General features: G+C 37.4%; 2 protein-coding genes and 1 long non-coding RNA gene across 9 annotated transcripts in view; 1 reads left to right on the top strand and 2 right to left on the bottom strand.

Moving 5' to 3' along the window:
• The window catches only part of LOC102917126 (solute carrier family 22 member 19), a 20,071-nt gene extending 13,218 nt beyond the window's left edge, over window positions 1-6,853 (bottom strand). For 2 of the 7 annotated variants that reach the window (XR_013047022.1, XM_076558814.1), the window contains exons 1-5: window positions 6,259-6,853; window positions 3,630-3,733; window positions 3,122-3,276; window positions 2,853-3,021; window positions 1,687-1,810 (exon numbers count right to left, since the gene is read on the bottom strand). Coding sequence is in view for 5 of the 7 variants with exons in the window: in XM_076558814.1 (XP_076414929.1) it covers window positions 1,687-1,810; window positions 2,853-3,021; window positions 3,122-3,276; window positions 3,630-3,733; window positions 6,259-6,660 (954 nt within the window). In the remaining 2 variants the exon portion in view is untranslated. The remainder of the gene's footprint in view (window positions 1-1,686; window positions 1,811-2,852; window positions 3,022-3,121; window positions 3,277-3,629; window positions 3,734-6,258) is intronic. The other 5 variants (XR_013047019.1, XM_076558805.1, XM_076558810.1 and 2 more) reach the window with 5 other exon arrangements.
• Window positions 1-23,977, bottom strand: part of LOC102915364 (solute carrier family 22 member 19-like) — a 334,849-nt gene that overhangs the window by 160,535 nt on the left and 150,337 nt on the right. The gene's annotated exons all lie outside the window — the stretch shown is intronic.
• Window positions 4,225-23,977, top strand: LOC143270109 (uncharacterized). The gene is made up of 2 exons (XR_013047054.1): window positions 4,225-4,320; window positions 21,009-23,977. It is a non-coding gene; the product is annotated as an uncharacterized LOC143270109 (long non-coding RNA).

Here is a 23,977-nt window from a genome sequence, read left to right as displayed (position 1 = left end):
AAACTAGATGTTTTACTTCTAGTATTCAAGAGAACAGAATAAATGTTCCTATTTTAAAAGAGAAGTGTGGGGATATAAGAACAAATGACTGTACCTATGCAGGACTGAACCTCAGAAATGAAAACATTTAATATTGAAAGTCCATGTCTGGCATCTGGGGCTCATAATGGAATCTTCTAAGCACTAAAAAATTAAGTAGTCTTTAAATATATTTGTTCATGGCCATAGGTTAGTACTGCTGTCAGCCTTAATATCTTAAAAAAATCTTTTTTGTATTTAGTGAGCAGTCATTGAAGACTCACAATTGTCAAAGTAAGTGACTGTTCAGTATTTTTCTCCAAGGGAAATGTCTCTGTCACCCCCTTCCAGGTTACAGAAACATCATGGAAAAGGGGAAGAAAGGTCTAGAAGAAGTGGTGGTAAAATGTGTGATTCCATCTTACAGACATGCATTGGACTATGAACTTTCATCAGCTGTGATTACCTGCATAAGACTTGCCAATGTTATGCCAGTCAATATACCGTCTGTGAGGGTAGATGGTGTATTTTTGTTAAAATGGTGGGAGAGAGGCCTTGGTGGGTTTGAGCCAATGTGTTCCATGGTAGGTGAGGGAGATATGCCATGTAGAGATGGCCAAAGCAGGCAAGGGTGCAGGGCAGAAAGTCACTCACACCGTGCAGACACAGCACCCACATGGAATGCTTTATTGGAGGAAAGTGAGAAAGGGGAAGAGAGAGAGAGAGGAAGAGAGAGAGAGAGAGAGAGAGAGAGAGAGAGAGAGAGAGAGAGAGAGAGAGAGTGAGAGAGAGAGAGAGAGAGAGAGAGAGAGAGAGAGAGAGAGAGAGAGATTGAAAAGAGGGTAGAGAAAGAGAGTGCGAGTCAGGAAAGGAGAGAAGAGAGGTTTGAGAGACAGAGACACAAAGAGAGAGAGATAGAGGTGTGTGTGCCTTTTTGACAAGGGAAAGGAAGGAAGAGAGGGATAGAAAGGGGATTTTCTCTTAAAGAAGACTTTACATAAGATGATATTGTCAGGATGCTGGGCAGGTCCCCAAGGGGCATGTCTGAATGTTAACATTATTGAGAGAAGAGCTCATGAGCCCCATCTCCATTTCACAACCGGTATGTAGTCAGTCATTGTTAGTGCATAGGGGCTCATAAAGCCATGCTCCTTCCTGAGGATATATTGTCAGCTAATGGTTGCTGAGAGATAAATAGACATTTCTTCAGTCATGTACCCACATCTAAGTGGTTCATGTTCCTGTAGGTAAATCCTCAATATGTTTCTGTAAATGACCTAAACTAGACAAATTAGATCACAAAAAAGATACAAAAAGAGAGGCTAGGATACTAGAAAGTAGAAATAGGACTAGTTAGAAGGATACGAAAATCATTAGGTTTGGTAATAATGAGGGGGTATGAATAAATCAATGTATTATATGCATGTAAAAAATTTCAGACATAATGCAATATGTATAACTTATATATCCTAATAAAAAGTTTAAAAGTGAAAGAAATCATCAATGAAGTGTTTTTCTTTTTCGTTTGTTTGTTTTTACAAAGTCTTCTTTGAATGAAAGAACTGTATTTAATGATTTAATGATGGCACATTGTTTCCTGGGTATTAACTCATACACATATCAAGCTTGTATTTACTTTATGTCATAAGAAGCTTGCATTATGCTTACCTCCATGGTCAGTGCACCTCCAGAATTCTTCACTCCATTCTTGCATGCAACTCTTCTAAGTTCCTGTAAGCCCTTCTGGGGTTTGTTGGTCACAATCAGCCACCTAGCTGACTCTGACAGCCACCTACTCAAGAAGATATTGTTCATAAATTCTCACAAAGTAATTTTCTATACTAAATATTCTTGAATAGTTGTGTTAAAATGAATACATATCAGTTATTCAGTTATAACAAAATGTATAATCTTACATCATGAGGTTCGTTGCCTAGGAAAACAGGAAGTGATGCAGCCATGCAGTGCATCTGCACTCCTAGAATGAAGACCTGGAGTCACATTGATCTGTCCCCCTCACTTGGATACAGGATTTAATGGAGGTCCTAGAACTAGAATGTGAAGGATGTTTCTCCAGATAATTTCCAAATTTCTTGTTAGACTGTAGGGAATAAGTGGTGGTATTGTGTTCCCCAAAATATTGTGTACCCTAATAAACTTATCTGGGGTCAGAGAACAGAAAAGCCACTAGAAACTTGGGATAGGCAGTGGTAGCACACGCCTTTAATCCTAGCATTCCAGAGGCAGAAATCCATGTGTTCAAGGATGTAGCCAAGCATGGTGACTCTTGCCTTTAATCCCAGATAGCAATCCTTTAATCCTAGGGAGTGATGTTAGAGAGCAGAAAGGTATATAAGGCGTGAGAACCAGAAACTAGAAGCATTTGGTTAAGCTTTTAGGTTTTGAGAGTATAGTTCAGCTGAGAGCCATTTGGATATGAGGACACAGAGGCTTCCAGTCTGAGGAAACAAGATTAGCTGAGAAATTGGCCAGGTGAGGTTAGCTGTGGCTTGTTCTGTCTCTCTGATCTTCCACTGTTCACCCCAATACCTGGCTCAGGTTTGATTTTATTAATAAAATCTTTAAGATTCATGCAACAGGAATATTTATTCATCATATGTCTGTTCCCTTAATTAAAAACCCATTAATAATTTTCCCCTAATTATATCACCCAGAGGAGCAATGATACAATGAAACATTGTCTTCCAGACACAACAGGACTGACACATATATGAGCTCACAGACACAGTGACCAATGCATTTCTTATATCCAGATTTAATGGACATGGTCATCTCAGGAGTGCAAACCATAGAGGAGGAAACAAAGCTCATACCTTGTGGGTATAAGGAAGAAAAATATTGGCACAGACATTACCAGCTGGAGGTGGTGCCAGTTTCGAAATGCAAATGCCAGGCCTGCCATTACTATGCTTCCAAAACTGGAAGCACATAATATCAAGGTTGTCATCAAGGCTTTGAATTTAGGGCTTGTCCATTCTATCACTGAAAGGAAAGAAAAATGAATCTTGATTTCTACTCAAGATGGGAAGGACATCAACATCAAACAAAGCTTGAACAATGTCCATCAAAAGCTCTGACTTACTGAGAAAAACACAATTCATGTATATGAGTGAGACACAAGCCCCTTTCAGGAAGTGAAGTAAGCAGTAGATGAAGAAGGTCGGAGCCAAAGCTGCACAGGTCCCAGTGATGGCCATTGGAAGTACAGCACATGTGAAGATTAACTTCCTCCCAAACCTGAGGAAAAGACAAAGACTCCTTCAGCGAAATAATAGAGTTGTTAAAAAGAAGAGACAGGAAGCATTTTGTATAATCCCTGTGGTTAACTTTTCTCATTTTTCTATACCATGTTTTTCTTTGTCTCTTAATCTTTTTTGACTTCTTCCCTGTTTAATAGACTGTTAGTTCTGAGTCAACACAGCACACAGACTTTTAAACACCAAATAAAATGTCTGTTTGTATTTAGTGATCTCTAGTGTAAAAGGTACACCCAGAGGAACATAATCTGCAATGACTGTTTTTTAGATGAATGAGTTGTAGATGATGAAAATACTCACATGTAGAGAGAACTGCAAAGCACAGACACTCACCTGTCTGATAAATGGCCACCAAGGAAAGCTCCTACCAAAATTCCAATCATGAATATGAATTTAGCCACTGAACCCAGTACCTGAGATCCACACACCAGATCCCACTGGAAGAGAAGGAAATCAGGAAGACAGCTTGTCACTGTAATTGGTTAAAAATTATTCAACATGAGCTTCCTGTTCCTCTGAACCCATCTCCATCTCCAGTGTCCCTTTGCATTATTACATGATTTCTACTATCCAGTTATATATATATATATATATATATATATATATATATATATATATTAAATAGAATAAATCTGTTCCCAGTAGTCTTTCTATATTTATATAGGTTATAGTAGTAACTTGTAACCTGTGCTAAGAAGTGTTTAAATGTGGCCTGTGGTTTATATATCTGGGGTCAGAGACAGAACAGAGATCATATTAAACATAGGTTTATGCCTTAGTAGCACATGCCTTTAATCCTAACATTCCAGAGTTCAAAGCTGCACTGAAAACAGCCAGGCATGGTGACACACTCCTTTAATCCCAGGAAGTGATGGCAGGAAGCAAAAAGTTATATAAGGCAGGAGGACCAGAATCTTTTAGCTTTTCGCTTTTAGCCACAGTTCAGCTGAGAACCATTTGGATGACTCAGAGGCTTTCAGAGGCTTTCAGTCTGAGGAAACAAATCAGCCGAGGAATTGGCAAGGTGAGGTGGCATATGGCTTGTTCTGTTTTTCTGATCCTTCAGTGTTCCCTCCTATATTTGTCTCTGTGTTCTTTATTTAGCAAGACCACTTACAAATTCATATACAGTGACCCTAGAATGCAATGATTCATGGACCTTTTTTTTGTACCAGATCCTATTCATCAGTGCACAGCCTCTTCTATGACTCCTCTCAGAGTACAGCACAACTAGTGCCTGATCATTGTTTTTGTTTTACTTATTTACTTGTAAACTTTTGTCAATACAGAGGATGGAGCTCAGGGCAACTGCATGGGTGCAGTGTACTGGCAATCACCCACATTCTGGTCTATAAAGAAATGTGAACTACTGGGATTTTTTTTGCAGTGTTCAGTACTGAATCTTGGTCCTCACAAGTGCTTCAGATGCATTCTGTCATGGACCTTCATATTTAGCCAGAACTGTGGCTTTGTACAGCTTCCTACATGTTTTAAATTTTAAATCAAATCTGAATAGTGCTTGCTTGTCATAACACTTGGGCACTTAAACTAATAAGGCACACCAGATTCATGTCTTTTACATATATTTTCTGATTATTATTTAATTTATTCTTTGAAATTTCATGCATGTATACAAAGCACTATGATAATATCCAACCTTTATATCCCCTACAATTACCTCTAAAATTCCTGATCACATCCCTTTCCAAACCTCATGTCCTTTTTCTTTCTTTCTATAGTCTACTATTTGCTTAATGTTGCCTGTATGTTCACTGGAGCATAGCCAACCTAGTACTGGTCATCCCCCTAAAGTAGGGTAATAGTCTCTCTCCTAGCAACCATTGACTCCTAATAGATCTTCAGCTAGGAATGGGGCCTTTTGAGTTCTGCTCCAATATATGCTGGAATTTTGATTGGCTTGATCTTTTGCTGGTCTTGTGCAAGTAACCACTATTTCTGAGAGTTCACATATAAGGATGTTTTTTCATCTTTCAAATTGTTTTTATTGCTCTAAATTTTTTAAACTAAAATATAATCATATCACTTCCATCCTTCTCATTCTTCCCTTCAATACCTCCCTCCAACATCTCTCTGACAGATGTCTGTAAAGCATTATGGAAATTCATGTTGAGTAGGCTAATTTTAAAATATAATTTAAAATAAGGAATTTGAAAGGAAGTACAATACTTGGTTGGACAATGATGCACCAAAAAGACCTGCGATGTTAAGCAATAATCCCAGTGCCAGACATACAGAATAATGTTATACAAGTTACTGGTCAGAGAGGTCCCACGGGTCTCCAAAACTACACAGGCTGTTACTCTTGCTCATGGTTATATACAGTAACTAAAAGTTAAGACCCTATTCCTGAAGACTGCACTCACATTTTTTTTTTGCATAACATAGAGAACACTGTCAAACCAAACTGGACACTTTCTCCCTGTTGGCTACCTTTCCTAGTTGCAGATGTTGCTATGCAGACTGTAGGTAGAAAAAGGATATCAATGGCCTTACCTAGCACTTTACCCTACACACTACAGTTCCAGCCTACATGACAGAATGGTCATTGGTGCAATAGTGACATAACTGTTATATGAAAACAACCATTTCTGATTGGATTTGACCTTCTACAGAGGAAGAAAGTCATGCCTGAAAATGTAAGGTTACTTAGAATCTCATGACTTAGAAGGAGAAAGGTCCTGAGGAAGAAGCTACTGTTATTTTGCTAAATGGTTCTGTTGTCAAATTTCCTTCTAAGTATTACTTCTTATCATGAGCTTATTTCTAGAACAAAAGGATCAGAAACATACATCTTTATTTATATTTGAGTCATTTAAATTATTGAATAAGACTCTTGCAATTAATCAGGCAGTTAAGTAAGCTCCAATAACACAATATTTGAGCTATTGCCGAACTGCAGTAAGGAATTCACTGAGGGGGTGATTTTATTGATGGCACTTACCTCAGTCACTGTGGTGGACAGGAAAGTGCTTTGGTCGTATACCCAGCCATCCACACAGGGCTCTGTGTCTGGCTCTGTCACATTGGAGAAGGTTCCATTCAGATGAAGCAGATGCCACTGTGGTTGGACAAAGCGACGGCACTTGTCTGGCCTCAGGTTGGAATCCAGTGGGATGGAGATCCTCAGGAGGTCATCTTGGCTCAGGGTTCCACTGTCACTGTCAGAGACAGTGTCATTGTCAAGGATGGGGACCCAGCAGCGATGACCGGGGATGGCTGCAGTAAAGTTCTCCAAAATAGTATGAGGAGCCACCATGACATTGCAAATCAGAAGGAAAGCCATCTGAAGGATCTGGTATCTCCCCATACTTCCAGCTTGATTCAAGAGATCCTGAAAGGCCATTGAGGCTGAATGACTGTCTCCAATGGGGAGCAGAAATGCCTACACTTAGGGGAGTATAAATATTTAAATAAAGTTCTGTGTCACAGAAACACCCTAAATAGGGTTGTTTTTGAGCTCTTCTTAATATGCCCATCTTCACGTCACACCAGTCACAGAACTGTGATTTGTTGTGTTGTTGGTACCAGGGAGGGACCTGTTTTCTTCCAAGTAACTAAAAAAATTCTGCTAATATTTTTTCCTGTAATCCAGTCTGTTAAACATTTACTTTATTAGAAATTTTGAGCACCACCCCCATGGTCACTTCTGGTCAGTGATCTGTAACTCCCTGAAAATAAACCAGAGTTCATCTGTAGACAAATTTCTAAATAGTCTTATTAAATAAGAAGCACAGAACCAAATACAGAGGTAATAGCCAAAGAGATCAGAGAACTAGCAAAGAGCCACAACTAGCCTTAACTTATCACCTTATCGCCATCACTTCCCCAGAGAGAGCTTCTTCCCATCTAACCTGTGTTTTTATTGCCTTCCTGTTCTGCCTTCTCTTTGGCTCTAAGCACAGCCACTTGACTTCCGCTTCACTGCCTGTCTATGCAGTCCTGTAGGTCCCCATGGTTGGTACTGGGATAGAAGACTCATGTCATTACGCTTGGCTGTGTCCTTGACCACACAGATACTCTGCCTGCCAAGTGATCAGATTAAGGGTGTGGGCTACCACTGCCTGACTACTGTTCCTGGCTTACTAAGTGACCTCACTATATGACCTCTGATCTCCAGGCAAACTTTATTTATTAACATACAAATATAATCACATTTCAGCACAATTAAAATATCACCACATTTCCCACCTTTATTCTAATAAAAAGAAAAGAGAAAAAATTATAACTAATATAAGAAAAACTATATACAATAAGTACAATAGCTATTTACAATATATATAAGTAATAAATACCTCAACAATTTCTAGTCCTTTTGCATTTGACAAACTCAGAGAAAATATTTCATTATCTGTCTTATTTTGGTAAGTAACGTACCTGAATCACTTTCTATCCTAACATATATTACTAACACAGAACTATCTTATATTGTCTTTCAAATTTTTATACTCATACCCTTAGTGAGTTTCTTTTCTGAAATTCTTAACAGGGAAATCTATAACTATAACTATCTAATCTTCAACTAACTATAACTATCTAATCTTCAACTAACTATAACTCTTTAATCTTCAACTAACTATAACTTTAACTATCTAATCTTCAACTCCCTCAGACACCCAAGAAGGAAATAATATTACCTAATAAAACAGGAACTACAAGTAAAGTGGCTTCCAAAAAACATGTGAGTTGACAAAAACAGCCAGCTGCCTGGACAGTCACCTGAGGTTTCTCCACAGCATTGGGGCATCGTCTTCAGCCTATAGGCTTAGTGTATCTGACAGACACATTTGTGAAGTAGGATGTACACAAAGCCTACAATTCAACCTCACATTCAGTGAAAGTAGTCCATGTACCAGATAAACATGAATTCCACCAGTGTTCTGTCATGATTCAGGATTTTCAATTCTGGAAACTGCTGATGTTTTTGGAATTCAGCTGTTCATTCTTCTTGGCTTGTGGATGGCTTCATCTCTTTTATTAAATGCCAGTCTACCATTGAGGCTTTAAACTCTGTCATCCTAGTTACACTTTCAAGAATAACTGTTTCAGCTACTGTTCCACTGCACACCAGAAGCCATGGGTCCACTACCTGTTCAGCTGCCTTCAAAGAAAGGGGCACTGTATCTTTTCCAGATTGCAAAGACCACTTCAGGGATGGCACCATATTGTCCTGGCCTCAGAGGACACCTATTGCTAAAGCTACAACCACACTTATCTTGGCAAGTATCAGTAGTCCTTTGTTTTGTGTCCTGTCTGCCCATTCTGTCCTGTTTGTCAGCAGTCAATGTGATGACACTTTGTTGTCTAGTGGCTAACTTTTGCCACAATGAAAGTATGCAGTTTCTTCAATGCCTATATCTTCTCTGAAGTAGTTTTTATTTCAGGGGATGACATGTCTCGTAGTCATAAAAAAAGAAAAAATTTCTAAGTTATTAAAACATTTTAAATGCCATATTCTGTAGATCTCTGAAGGATTTTAAGATGACCTGTCTATCTAATATATATCTCTGCTTGACCTTCAAAACTTATCTAATATGACTACAAGTTCAATTGTAATGTTTAACTACCAAATTTCATTCTTTATATCCTAATAATTGGTAATAACAACTTTCAAGTATTAGCAAATTGCATTACATTGTTAAATGAACTGTAGAAATACAACATCCTAAACAAGATTAGAAATATATGTAAAGCATTTTCTAACAATACCAATCTCAATATATATAATTTGTATACAATATATAAAAATCTAATCCAATATTAAGTATTTAAAACTAGTAATTGTTGTGGAGCTTCAGGAGTCTAATCAAGGAGAGAGAGGTGGAATTATATAAGGAAGAGATATCGCGACCACGATTGGAAAAAAGCACAAGGACAAATAGCCAAACTAGCAGAAACACATGAACTGTGAACCAATAGCTGAGGAGCCCCCATGGAACTGGACTAGGCCCTCTGGAAAAGTGAGACAGTTGATTAGCTTGAACTGTTTATGAGGCCCCCAGGCAGTGGGACTGGGACCTCTCTTTGGTGCATGAGCCAGCTTTTAGGAACTTCAGGCCTATGCCAAGATAATTTGCTCAGCCTTGGTGCAGGGAGGAGGGGATTGGATCTGGTTCAACTGAATATACCAGGCTCTGCTGACTCCCTAGGAGAGAACTTGCCTTGGAGGAGGTGGGAATGAGGGGTGGATTGTCAGAGAAGACTTGTGGGTGGCAGGAGGGAGGACAGGGGAATCCTTGGCTCATATGTAAAATGACTGGGAAATCTCTTATATAAAATTTAAAAAAAAAAAAAAAGAAAAAAAAACTAGTAATTTTCTTTTGGAAGTAGATTCAATATTCTACTTTTTATCTATATCATATCTATATCCTCTCTTTACTTATCTTTTCAGAGTAGATTCAATAGTCTACCCGCTATTCTATCATTTATGTATATATATAATATTGTTCAAACAGGAACCTTAAATCTAATCTCCTTTGCTTAGCCCTTTTCCTGACCATTAACAAAAACTTGTAACCAACCCTCCTAAACAATGAAAATTATCCCAAGCCCAAAACTCATAGAAACACCAAAAACCACCTGCCCCACACCACCCCTTTGGGAATGTAAGCATCTTGTTCTTAAAATTGCTTCCTGCTGGTTGTGGGTGAAGGCTTCAATATGGGATTCTGAAAAGAAAAATTTTGGGTTAATTTCAAGTTTTAGGAAAGGTAGCTATATCATTTGTTGTCCAGTCTCTGCATAAGGCCAAAGTTCAGGGTTTACCTCAAGTCCTTGTTCAAGTAGTCTGAAACTGGATCATCTCTGCTAGCTATCTCGAAATTGTTCTGAGAAGTGTGTAGACCAAAGCTGATCTGTGGGTGATGTTTGTCAGCTTAGTGGTATTATTATTATCCACATAGAATGTTGTTGTGGGGCCCCATCACCTTTCTGGATACTTCAAATTTCATGTTAGACCTGTTCATAATTTCCTGCAGAAAACTGATAGAGACTCAAACACAAAAATATGTATAGGCAGCTAATTGAAGCCTTTTTTTGAATTAGTTAGTACTCTGTATGACCATTAATATTAAGTTTAAAATACATATATATTAATCTCTTTCGATTTTGATATAAAATTTACACCTTAGGGAAACTTTAAAGAATCAAAATAGAATCATAGATTTGAGATTAGTAGCAATAGAATATTCCCATATTTTTTTGTTTTGTTTTCTTCTGTTCCATATCAGAAGATGGCTTTTTCTTCCAGCATGAAATAAAGATGTTAGTTTGTCCTTTTAACAACATGCTTAGATTTAAATAAGGAAAGAACCATTTTCCAACTCCAAAGCCAGCTTTAATTTTTAATTGAACTGGAACTACAAGAAGACCCTTTGTGTTAAGTGTCTGTAGAGAAGAGCAGAAACAAACATTAATTAAGACTTATGAAATTTTATAAATGATACACCAAAAGGCCAATTTACTCCTTTTCTTAGGACATTTTTTCTAGAGGATTTGTCCTTTTTCTTCAGATGTCTCATTTGACCATTGTCCTTGAGATTCTTTAGCCTCCCTTCTCCTGAAAGATAAAAACAAAAACCTTCCCCAAGACTAAGATTGGGGAGGTTCCCTTTTGGCAAGTTATATCTGATTAAATGAAAAACAATTGTTAGTGGTATAAGTTAGTTTAAACTTACACTGGTCATGCTGGTTGATGAACTATCACCTCTTCTAATTAAGAGGCCTCTCTTGTTCAAATTGAACCTTTATCAATTTTGATGGTATCCACACCTTGTCTTCTCCTGTAGAAACAAAAGCAAAATCTTGTCCCCAATGTAACATATATTCTAGTTTCCATTCTGAGGTCAGCACATCTTTAAAGTATATAGGCTGATTTAATTCTGTAGTTTTTTTCTATTATCCAATGTCTCTCTGAAGCTGTTGTTCTTTTCTCATTGGCATTCAGAAAATTCAAATAGAGAATTATGTAATCATTTCTGGTGTTTGTTTCCCTTTTTGTTTACTTAGCATATTCTTTAGAGTTCAATTTGATCTTTCTATGACTGCTTGGCCTGTAGGATTATATGGTATGCCTGTAATATGCTTCATATTGTAATAAGCAAAAAACTGTTTCATTTTACCAGAGACATATCCTGGAGCATTGTCAGTTTTAATTTGTGCAGGTATACACATGATATATATAAGTTCTAGCAAATAAGTAATTACAGAATCAACTTTTTCAGAGCTCAAAACAGTTGCCTATTGAAATCCTGAATAAGTATCAATGGTATGGTGTACATATTTCAACTTTCCAAATTCTGCAAAGTAAAACACATCCATCTGCCAGATTTCATTCCTCTGAGTATCCTTTGGGTTACATCCTGATGGTAATGGCGCCTGATTGTAAAAGGAACAAGTAAGACATTTCCTTACAATTTTCTTGGCTTGTTGCCAGGTTATGGAAAAATCCTTTTTAAAACCTTCACTATTGACATGATGGTTTTTTTTATGAAGTTCTGAGGCCTCCAGCACATTTCCTATCAATTATTGATCAATCTCACCATTACCTTGTGCTAGAGAGCCTGGCAGACCCATTAGGTATCAGATATGAGTTATATATAAGGGATGCTTCCTATTCCTGATTATGTCTTGTAACTGAATAAATAGTGAAGCTAATTCTGACTCATCAGGGATAAATAATGCAGTCTCAGTATGCAGTACCACTCTTTCAGCATACTAAGAGTCAGTAACTATGTTTAGAGTTTCTGAAAAATCCAATAATTACAACAGAATAGCATACAGTTCCAATTTTTGAACTGAATTATAAGGACTTTGAACCACTTTATTTAAATTTTCTGATTTGTAACCTGCCTTTCCTTGTTTGTTTGCAACTGTATAAAATGTACAAGCTCCAGATATGGGTGTTTTCTCTACAATGTGAGGCAAAATCCAATCAGCTCTCTTTATAAGTTCAATTCTATCACTTTTGGGATATTTGCTGTTAATCTTTCCCAAAAAATAATTGCAAGCTCTTTGCCAAGGTTCAATTTCTGCCCATAATTTTTTAAAGTTCTTGTTAGTCAAATGCACAACATTTTCTGATGGGTCTATTTCTGCTAATTGACAAAGTCTCAATTTTCCTTTTAAAATCAAGGCAGAAATATTTTCACATATGTTTTTAATTTTTTACTCTGTTTATTTGGTAGAAATATCCACTCCCATATAATATCTTCCCTCCACATTAAAATTCTTTCCTGGAGGAGAATGCCTGGAGGGTAAAAAACCAAAATGCAATCCAGCTTTAGAGCAACGTGATTCATGTGTCCTCCTGTACTCTCTTTTCTACCTAGGCCAATTCTTTCTCACCTTCAGGTGGTAATTCTCTTGGACTATTTAAGTCCTTGTCACCTTCTAAGGTTTTGAACAAATTAGTCAGTTCATCATTTTTTACCCTAGCAATAGTTTGTAGATGGGAAATGTCTCTTAATAATCTTCAAAAGTTATTAAGATTCCACAATCAATCTCTCCTAATTTGCACCTGTTGGGATCTAATTTTTTGTAGACCTATTTTATCACCTAAATAATTAATAGAATTTCCTTTTTGTATCTTTTCAGGAGCAACAAACAACAAAGCAAATTTTTTTAAATTATTCAAACATTTTTTCTAAAGCATCTGCCTTTGAGTAAGCTAGTAAAATATCATCCATATAATGATAAATTATAGATTTAGAAAATTTTTTACATATCACTTCCAATGGCTGTTGTACAAAATATTGGCATAGGGTTGGTCTATTCAAATTTCCCTGTGGAAGAACCCTTCATTGATATCACTTGACTGGCCAAGAATTAATAGTAGGCACCATGAAGGCAAATCTTTCTCTCTTTTTCTTGTAAGGGTACTGAAAGGAAACAGACTTTTAAATCAATAACTATAAGAGGCCATTCTTTAGGTTACAGAGTAGACAAAGGAATTCCAGATTGTAGAGAGCCCATTGGCTGAATTACTTTGTTAGTTGCTCTTAGGTCTGTTACCATTCTCCATTTACCAGATTTCTTTATAATAAAAAATACAGGAGAATTTCAAGGGCTGGTTGATTCTTCAATATGCTGAGCATTTAACTGCTCTTGTACCAGCTCTTCTAAAGCCTGCAGTTTATCTATTGTTAAAGGCCATTGCTGAACCCATACAGGATTGTCTGTTAACCATTTTAAAGGTAGAGCTGTTGGTGTCTTTAGAAGATCATCAGTTGTTTCCCCCTGTTCTTGTACAATCTGGATGGCTGGTGACCACCCATTAGAATAATACCTTCTAATATTTCTCTCAGAAACGTGTTATTTTATGATTTGTTTCTTAGGTTGGAGGAATGTTAATCTGAGTATTCCACTGCTGTCATAGGACTGGCCTCATAAATTCATAGCTATGTTAGCCACATATGGCTTCAATTTTCCTCTCTATCCTTCTGGACCTATGCATTCTAGCCATCTTGCACTCTGTTTCACTTGAGATAATGTTCCAGTCCCTAACAGCTGAACATTTAGCTCCTGAAGAGGCCAAGTTGGATGCCAAAATTCTGGTTCCAACATTGTCATGTATGCAGCTGTGTCTACTAAACCATCCAAGAAAACATCATTTATTTGTATTTTTAATTTGGTGTTTGTTCATTTATAGAAGTTTGCCAAAAATTTGCTTTATACTTTTTCCTATTGTTTTTATTTTCTATGTCTCAACTGTTCTATCATCCTGAGCAGCCCAGTTTATTCCAATAGGCATTTGGTTATTTAATTGCTCTGAGTAGGGGTTTTGTCAATGATGGCAGGAAAGGTCTGAACTAGATTTCCTGTGGGGCCCTCATGAGGCCCCTCTGGGTGTTTCCTGAGGACAGAGGCAAAGGATTACCTTGTCTGTCCCTTGTTTATCTACATTCATTGGTCCATTTTTTACCCTTATCACACCTTCTGCATATTCCAGAAGGGAGGGACATTTTGTTCCTGTTGTTTCTGGAATAAACTTTCTTTCTAGGATTGCACTGTTTACATTCCCTGTAGCTAGAGTTTCCTGCCTTGCTCATAGTCAGGACAATTCTCTCTCACCTGCCAGTCCCACAGCCTCTCAGACCCAACCAAGTAAAAACAGAGACTTATATTGCTTTATAAACTGTATGTCTGTGGCAGGCTTCTTGCTAACTGTTCTTATAGCTTAAATTAACCCATTTCTATAAATCTATGCCTTGCCATTTGGCTCGTGGCTTACAGGGCATCGTCACATGCGGCTTGTCAGGGTGGTAGCTGGCTGTGTCCCCTCCTGCCTTCCTGTTCTTTCTAATCTCCTCTCTGTTAGTCCCACCTATACTTCCTGCCTAGCCATGGCCAATCAGGATTTATTGACCAATCAGAGCAACTTGACATACAGACCATCCCCCAGCACAGCCAAGTGCAGATCTTCTCAGACACCTGCACTCAGGCTTGTGGTCCTAATCATCCTCTATTTGGACCTGCTGGGTAAAGCCACGAGGAACCCAAGAATGGGCTCCCACAGGACATACAGAACATGCACAGCAATTCCCTTTTCAAATGACCTTCCTTTCCACACCCAAAACCTCTTACATTCCTCAAACGTTTTGAAATTGCTTCTCCTATCCACATATAATCATGGTCATGAGACTCAACATTAACTGTGTCCTGATCCAATCCTCCAATGTGCAGATCTTGCCATTAACTGCCTAATTATTCTTTTGCATGCTGCATCACATCCTCAAAAGCCACAGATTTGATTATTATCTGGCTAGCTACTGAATTTGGGAGCATTCTATTTACTGCTGAAGACAGCCTTTGTAAGAAATCCATGAAGGATTCTTTCAGGCCCTGTGTAACTTTCATGAATGACCCAATTTTCTTTCCTGTTTCCTGAATTATGTCCCATGCATTCATGGCTGCCATGTGGCATAGAATTAATGTTTGTTTATCATATAAACATTGTCTTTGTATTTCAGGATATTGGCGTTCTCCACGAAGCAGATTCTGGGACATTTCCTCAACTCCAGCTTTCCATTGATTTTCTATGGTCTTAGCCTCATCTCTGTACCACATGTGCCACTGCAATTGTGCTCCATGTTCCAGGACAGTGGTTACTAGTTCTTTCCAGTCTTGAGGAATAATCCTATTACAAGTTGACCAGGAGTTTAACATTTGCTTCACAATTGGAGAATGTATGCCATAGGATACTATAGCTTCCTTAAACTTCCTTGTGGTGGTATTCTAATTGTACTGAAATGTGATTTTGATTGTATGTTAATAAAAAAGTTGCCCAGGGGTCAGAGCTATTAGACCCATAGCAAGAGTGTGGCGGTGGTGGCACACGCCTTTAATCCCAGCATTTGGTAGAAGAGGTAGGTAGATCTCTGTGTGTTCAGGGATACAGTCAGCATTAGAGACACACGCTTTTAAGACCTGGGGGATGTACATACAGGCAGTGATGAGGCAGTCATGTGTTTGGGTTTACAACCAATGAGAAGGCAGAACAAAAAGACTATGAAAAGACATACACACAGGAAGTAGCTCTCTTTCGGAGAGCTAGGACAACTGCAGGAGAAAGGATGAGATTTTAGCTCTGAGCTCTGACCTCTTGGCTTTCTCTTTTACATTGGTTCTGTGTTTCTCATTTAATAAGACTGTTGGTTACATCTACATCTGGCACCCAATGTGACAAGAGTCCATTAAAAACCACTTGGCTTGGTGGCAGGTCTGGTTTCCCGCAAGGGCGGCAGGCTCCCTAGCCCGGGCCTAGGTCTTCTTGTTCTCAGGCCGGACTAACTGTGAGCTGCTTGCTTAAAGTGGGTGCTACAAACAACTCAGGCCTGCCCTGCCGAACAGGACCCTGCCTGTAAAGCCAATGCATGTGGTTGGAGCTTAAGGAAGCCAGAGCCAAGCCTTGACTCGGCTCAAGAGGGAACACATGGCTGGATTAAAGCTTTAGCCGGCTATGCTTTCTTGTGCGTTCTCTCTCTCTCTCTCTCTCTCTCTCTCTCTCTCTCTCTCTCTCTCTCTTCACACCTAGGACACTAGGTGGCTGTTTTGAAATTTCCTCGGATTTCTACTGTTCTATGCAGATTTGGTAAGTCATAACATATCAGATATTTTAAAGGAAACTATTTAAAAGAGAAAATTTTCCACATTAAAAAAAAATGGGTTTTATGTGTACATTGGAAGAAAATTGGGTTTTGTTCAAAATTTTAGGCAGTCTGACAATGGAACAACTATATGAGAAGATTAGTATTGTTGGAATTATGCAGTTTATCACTATGCTTATCCTTATTTTACTGTTTAAAAAGATAGTCGATTTAAGTGCCAGGATAACAGCTTTAGAAAAACTTGTGAAACCTGTAAAAATTCAGACAGAGGAAATTAACAGTGAAGTTGTTTCAAGTTTGGATCATAAGGTTAGAGAAAGAAAGCCTGTTTTCACACAGTCACCCTTAATTTATCCTGTAACCATACAGCAGATGCCTGATCAAATGGCTACACAAAATATTTCGGCTCCAATTGAAATGTTGGATTAAAAAGGTTTAAGGAGGCAATAGTATCTTATGGCATGCATTCCCCATATGTAAAGCAAATGTTAAACTCTTGGTAAACACATAATAGAATTGTACCACAGGACTGGTGGGACCTTGCACAAGGTGTTCTGGAACCCAGCCAGAGGCTTCAATTTCTTACTTGGTTCAAGGATGAAGCAAAAAAACATAGAAAAACAATGGAGGGATAAAGGAATACAAGTTTGCCAGGACCAGCTTATTGGAGAAGGCCAATATGCTTCAGTACAAACACAATGTTTATATGATGTCCAAACCCTAATTTTATGTCAAACGTTAGCCTTGAATGCATGGGACACAGTTGAGGAACCAGGAAAAAAACTGAGTCATTTACAAAGGTTATGCAAGGCCCAAAAGAATATTTCACAGATTTTTTACAAAGACTGGCTTCAGCAGTAAAGAGAATGGTCTTGGATTCAGAAGCTAGTAAGATAATAATTGAATCTTTGGCCTTTGAGAATGCGAATGTAGCATGCAAAAGAATAATCAGGCCGTTAAAAGCAAGATCTGCACCTTTGGGAGACTGGATTAGAGACACGGTTAATGTTGAGTTTGATGAGCATGATGATATGTGGGTAGGAGAAGCAATTTCAAAAGGTTTGAGGAATGTTAGATGTTTTGGATGTGGAAAGCAAGGACATTTGAAAAGGGACTGTAAACAGGTCATTCCTAGAAACAATGTTTCTTCAAGGAACAATGGGAACAGAATGCCCCTTTCTTCTGGAATATGCAGAAGTTGTGGTAAGGGAAAACACTGGACAAACTAATGTAGATCAACAAAGGAATGACAGGGTAATCCTTTGCCTCAGTCTTCGGGAAACTGCCAGAGGGGCCTCATAGCCCATAGCAGGCCCCCATAGCAAATCCAGTTCAAACCTTTCCTGCATCCATAGAGGAAACCCCTGCTCAGAGTAATTAAATAACCAAATGCCTATTGGAATAAATCATGCTGGTCAGGATGATGAAACAGAGAGAATAGAAAATTCAGGAGAAAACATAAAGAAAATTTTTTTGGCAAGCTTCTATTAATGAACAAAGACCAAAATTAATGATAAAAATAAATGGTGTTTTGTTGTCTGGTCTGGTAGACACAGGTGCGGACGTTACCATAATTGCACCAGAATTTTGGCATCCAACTTGGCCTCTTCAGGAGGTAAACGTTCAACTGTTAGGAATTGGGACATTATCTCAGGTGAAACAGAGTGCAAGATGGCTGGAATGTATAGGTCCAGAAGGACAGAGAGGAAAATTAAAACCATATGTGGCTAACATAGCTATGAACCTGTGGGGTCAAGACTTGTTGCAACAATGGAATACTCAGATTAACATCCCTCCAATCTCAGAAGCAAATCATAAACTAGCACATGTTTCTGAGAGAAATATTAGAAGATATTGTTCTACTGAGTGGTCACCATCCATCTATATTATACAAGAACAGGGCACAACAACTGATGATCTTCCAAAGACACCAACAGCTCTACCTTTAAAATGGTTAACAGACAAGCCTGCATGGGTCCAGCAATGGCCTTTAACAACAGAGAAACTCCAGGCTTTAGAAGTGCTGGTAGAAGAACAATTAAATGTTCAGCACATTGAAGAATCAAACAGCCCTCGGAATTCTCCTGTATTTGTTATTAAAAAGAAATCTGGTAAATGGAGAATGGTAACAGACCTTAGAGCAATTAACAAAGTAATTCAGCCAATGGGCTCTCTACAATCTGGAATTCCTTTGCCTACTCTGTTACCAAAAGGATGGCCTCTCATAGTTATTGATTTAAAAGACTGTTTCTTTTCAATACCCTTACAAGAAAAAGACAGAGAAAGATTTGCTTTCACAGTGCCTACTTATAATAATTCTCAACCGGTTAAAAGATTTCAATGGAGGGTCCTCCCACAGGGAATGTTGAATAGCCCAACTCTGTGCCAGTATTTTGTAAAACAGTTATTGGAAGTGATACGTAAAAAATTTCCTAAATCTATAATTTATCATTATATGGATGATATTTTACTAGCTGACTCGAATGCAGATACTTTAGAAAGAATGTTTGAAGAAGTAAAGAAAATTTTGCCTTGCTGGGGATTACAAATTACTCCTGAAAAGATACAAAGAGGAGATTCTATTAATTATTTAGGATATAAAATAGAGCTACAAAAAATTAGACCCCAAAAGGTGCAAATTAGGAGAGATAGACTACAGACTCTTAATGACTTTCAAAGATTATTTGGAGGTATTTCTCATCTACGAACTATTGTTGGGGTAAAAAATGATGAATTGATTAATTTGTTCAAAACCTTAGAAGGTGACAAGGACTTAAATAGTCCAAGAGAATTATCACCTGAAACTGAGAAAGAATTGTCCTTGGTAGAAAAGAAAGTACATGAAGGGCACGTATTGATCCAATGCTGGATTGCATTTTGGTTATTTTACCTTCTAGGTGTTCTCCTACTGGAATATTAATGCAGAGGGAAGATATTATATTGGAATGGATATTTTTACCAAATAAACAAAATAAAAAATTAAAAACCTATGTGGAAAAAATCTCTGACTTGATTTGGAAAGGAAAATTGAGACTTCGTCAATTAGCAGGAATAGACCCAGCAGAAATTGTCATACCTTTAACTAAGGAGGACATTGAAAAATTATGGACAGAAAGTGAACCTTGGCAAAGAGCTTGCAATGATTTTTTGGGAGAAATTAACAGCAAATATCCCAAAAGCAAAAGAATTGATCTTATAGAGAGCTGATTGGATCTTGCCTCAAATTGTATGGCAAAAACCCATATCTGGAGTTCGTACACTTTATACAGATGCCAACAAAGAAGGAAAGGCAGGTTACAAATCAGAAAATTTAAATAAAGTGGTTCAAAGTCCATATAATTCAGTTCAAAAATCAGAATTGTATGGTATTCTGTTGGAATTAATGGATTTTTCAGAACCTCTCAACATAGTAACTGACTCTCAGTATACTGAAAGAGTAGTATTATATATTGAGACTGCAGAATTCATCCCTGATGCTTCAGAATTAACTTCACTATTTATTCAATTACAAGATACAATCAGGTAAAGGAGTTATCTTTTATATATAACTCACATTCGATCCCATACTGGTCTGCCAGGCCCTCTAGCACAAGGCAATGATGAGATTGATAAATTATTGATAGGAAATGTGCTGGAGGCCACAGAATTTCATAAAAAACATCATGTCAATAGTAAAGGTTTAAAAAAGGATTTTTCCATAACCTGGCAACAAGCCAAAGAAATAGTAAAGGAATGTCCTACTTGTTCGTTCTACAATCAAACGCCATTACCAGCAGGATGTAACCCAAAGGGTACTCAGAGAAATGAAATCTGGCAGATGGACGTGTTTCACTTTGCAGAATTTGGAAAATTGAAATATGTACACCACACCATCGATACTTATTCAGGATTTCAATAGGCAACTGTTTTGAGTTCTGAAAAAGCTGATTCTGTAATCACTCATTTGTTAGAAGTTATGGCCATCACGGGTATACCTGTACAAATCAAAACTGACAATGCTCCAGCATATGTCTCTGTTAAAATGAAACAGTTTTTTTCTTATTACAATATAAAGCATATTACAGGCATACCACATAATCCTACAGGTCAAGCAGTTATAGAAAGATCAAACAGAACTCTAAAGGATATGCTAAATAAACAGAAACGGGTAACAAAAACCCCTAGAAATAGACTGCATAATGCTCTATTAACTTTGAATTTTCTGAATGCCAATGAGAAAAGAACAACAGCTGCAGAGAGACATTGGATAATAGAAAAAACTACAGAATTAAATCTGCTTATATACTTTAAGGATGTGCTGACCTCAGAATGGAAACCAGGGTATGTATTACATTGGGGACGAGGTTTGGCTTTTGTTTCTACAGGAGAAGAATAGCTGTGGGTACCATCAAAATTGATAAAGGTTTGATTTGAACAAGAGAAACCTCTTAATTAGAGGAGGTGATATTTCATCAACCAGCATGGGCATCCAATTTAAATTAACTTGTACCAGTAATACATGCCTTTTCATTTAATCAGATAATAACTTGCCAAAAAGGAACATCCCCAAAATTAGTCTTAGGGAAAGGTTTTTGTTTTTGTCTTTTAGGAGAATGAAGGTTAAGGAATCTGAAGAACACTGGACAAATGAGACACTAAAGAAAAGGGACAAATCATCTATCCCAGGAAACAGAGTGAAACGGCATATGGGTATATATTACCTAAAAAATTTTATGTCTTCCTAAATGTTTGTTTCTGCTTTTCTCTAAAGATTTAACACTATTGGTCTTCTAATAGTCCCAGTTCAATTAAAATTTAAAGCTGACTTTGGAGTTGGAGAATGGCTCTCTCCTTCTTTAAACTCAAGCATGTTGTTAAAAGGAAAATGCAAACTCCCTGTATCATGCCAGAATAAAAGAGCCATCTTCTGCTATGGGACAGGACAAAAGCCAAATTAATTAAGGGACTATTCTATTACTAATCTCAACTCTTTGATCCTATTCTGATTCTTTAAACTTTTCTTAAAGTATGAATTTTATATCAAATTTTACAAGATTAATATATATATATACATATATACATTTTAAACTTTGTTAAAATATGAATGATCATATAGAGTACTAACTAATTCTAGAAAAAAGGCTTCAATTCGCTGCATATATATGTCTTTGTGTTTGAGTCTCTTATCAGTTTTCTGCAGGAAATCACGGCCAGGCCTAACATCAACTGAAGTCTCCAGAAAGAAGATGGGGCCCCAAAACAACAACAATTCCATGTGGACAATAATAATAATATCACTATGCTGACAAACATCATCTGCAGATCAACTTTGAACTACAAGTTGCTCAGAGCAATTTTGAGATGACTAGCTGAGATAATCCAGTCTCAAAGACTACTTGAATAAGGACTTGAGATAAACCTTGAACTTTGGCATTATACACAGACTGGATAATGAAGGATATAGTTACCTTTCCTAGAATTTGACAATTAACCTAAATTTTTTCTTTCAGAATAAAGATAACTTCGCTCATACCCAGCAGGAAGCAATTTTAAGACTACGACGCCCACATTCCCAAAGAGGTGGTGTGGGGCATGTGGTTTTTTGGTCTTTTTAATGGGTTTTGGGTCTGGGATAATTTTCATTGTTTAGGGGGGTTGGTTACAAGTTGTTGTCAAGGGTTAGGAAAAAGGCTAAGCAAAGGAGATTAGATTTAAGGTTCTTGTTAAAAAAAGAAAAGAAAGAAAAGAAAAAGACAATTACTAGTTTTAAATACTTTACATTGGATTGGATTGTTTTATATTGTATACAAATTTGAAATTGATATTGTTAGAAAATGCTATATGTATATTTCTAATTGTATTTATATCATTCATTTAACAATGTAATGCAATTTTCTGATCCTTGAATGTTATTATTACCAACTATTAGGATATAAAGAAATGAAAGTTAGTAATTAAACATTACAATAGAACTTGTAGTCATATTAGATATGTTTTAAAAATTGAGCAGATATATTTTAGACAGGTCATCTTCAAATTCTTCAGAGATCTACAGAATATGGCATTTAAAATATTTTAATAATTTAGATTTTTTTGAGACATGTCAGCTCCTGGCAGTACCAATCTATTTCAGAGAAAATATGAGCATTGAAGAAACTGCATATGGAGTTAACTTTCATTGTGGCAAAAATTAGCCACTGGACAACAAAGTATCCTTGAATCAACAGGACAAAATGGACAGACAGGACACGAAACAAAGGACTACTGATTCTTGCCAAAACAAGTGTGGTTATAGCTTTATCAAAAGGCATCTTCTGAGGCCAGGACAATATGGCACCATCCCTGAAGTGGCCTTCGCTATCCAGAAAAAGTACGGTGCCCTTTTCTTCAAAAGCACCTGAACAGGCAGTGGGCCAATGACTTCTGTTGTGCAATGGAACAGCAGCTTCAGGCTCACGCCTCTCAATAGTAGACTGCCATTTAATAGAGGGATGTGGAGAAGAAGGGGATGCTGAGATGAAGCCATTTATACACAGCCAAGAAGAATGAACAGCTGAATTCAAAAACCATCAACAATTTCCAGAATTTAAAATTCTGAATCATGACATGACACTAATGGAATTCAGGTGTTTCTGGTACATGGACTGCTCTCACCCAATGTGAGGTTGAACTGTTGACCTTGTGTACATCCTACTTCACAAATGAGTCTGTCAGATACACTAAGCCTATAGGCTGAAGATGATGCCCCAACACTGTGGAGAAACCTCAGGTGACTGTCCAGGCAGTTGGATGTTTCTGTCAACTCACAAATTTTTTGGAAGTTGCTTGCATGCACTTCCTGTTTTTATTTTTGTTAGGTAATATTATTTCCTTCTTGGGTCTCTGAGGGAGTTGAAGATTAGTTAGTTATAGTTGAAGATTACTTAGTTATAGTTGAAGGTAGTTATAGTTGAAGATTAACTAGGACAGAAAGTGAAATATATACATTTTGGATTTACCAAAATAGGATAGATAATGGAATTATTTTCTCTGATTTGTCAAATACAAATGGACTAGACATTGTTTAGGTATTTATTACTTGTATATATTGTATATAGTTATTGTACTTTTGTATATAGTTTTTCTTTTGCTAGTTATAACCTTTTGCTTTTTTTTCTTTTTATTAAAATAGAAAAGGGGAAATGTGGTGGTATTCTAATTGTACTGAAATGTGATTTTGATTGTATGTTAATAAATAAAGTTGCCCAGGGGTCAGAGCTATTAGACCCATAGCAAGAGTGTGGCGGTGGTGGCACACGCCTTTAATTCCAGCACTTGGTAGAAGAGCTAGGTAGATCTCTGTGTGTTCAGATATACAGCCAGCATTGGAGACACACAACTTTAAGACCTGGGGGATGTACATACAGGCAGTGATGAGGCAGTCATGTGTTTGGGTTTACAACCAATGAGAAGGCAGAACAAAAAGACTATGAAAAGACATACACACAGGAAGTAGCTCTCTTTCGGAGAACTAGGACCACCACTGGAGGAAGGGTGAAATTTTAGCTCTGACCTCTGACCTCTTGGCTTTCTCTTTTA

This window comes from Peromyscus maniculatus, chromosome 1, assembly GCF_049852395.1.
Source record: "Peromyscus maniculatus bairdii isolate BWxNUB_F1_BW_parent chromosome 1, HU_Pman_BW_mat_3.1, whole genome shotgun sequence".
Classification (NCBI taxonomy): domain Eukaryota; kingdom Metazoa; phylum Chordata; class Mammalia; order Rodentia; family Cricetidae; genus Peromyscus; species Peromyscus maniculatus.
Note: the sequence above shows the minus strand (reverse complement) of the source record. Positions and strands in the feature narration are given on the sequence as shown.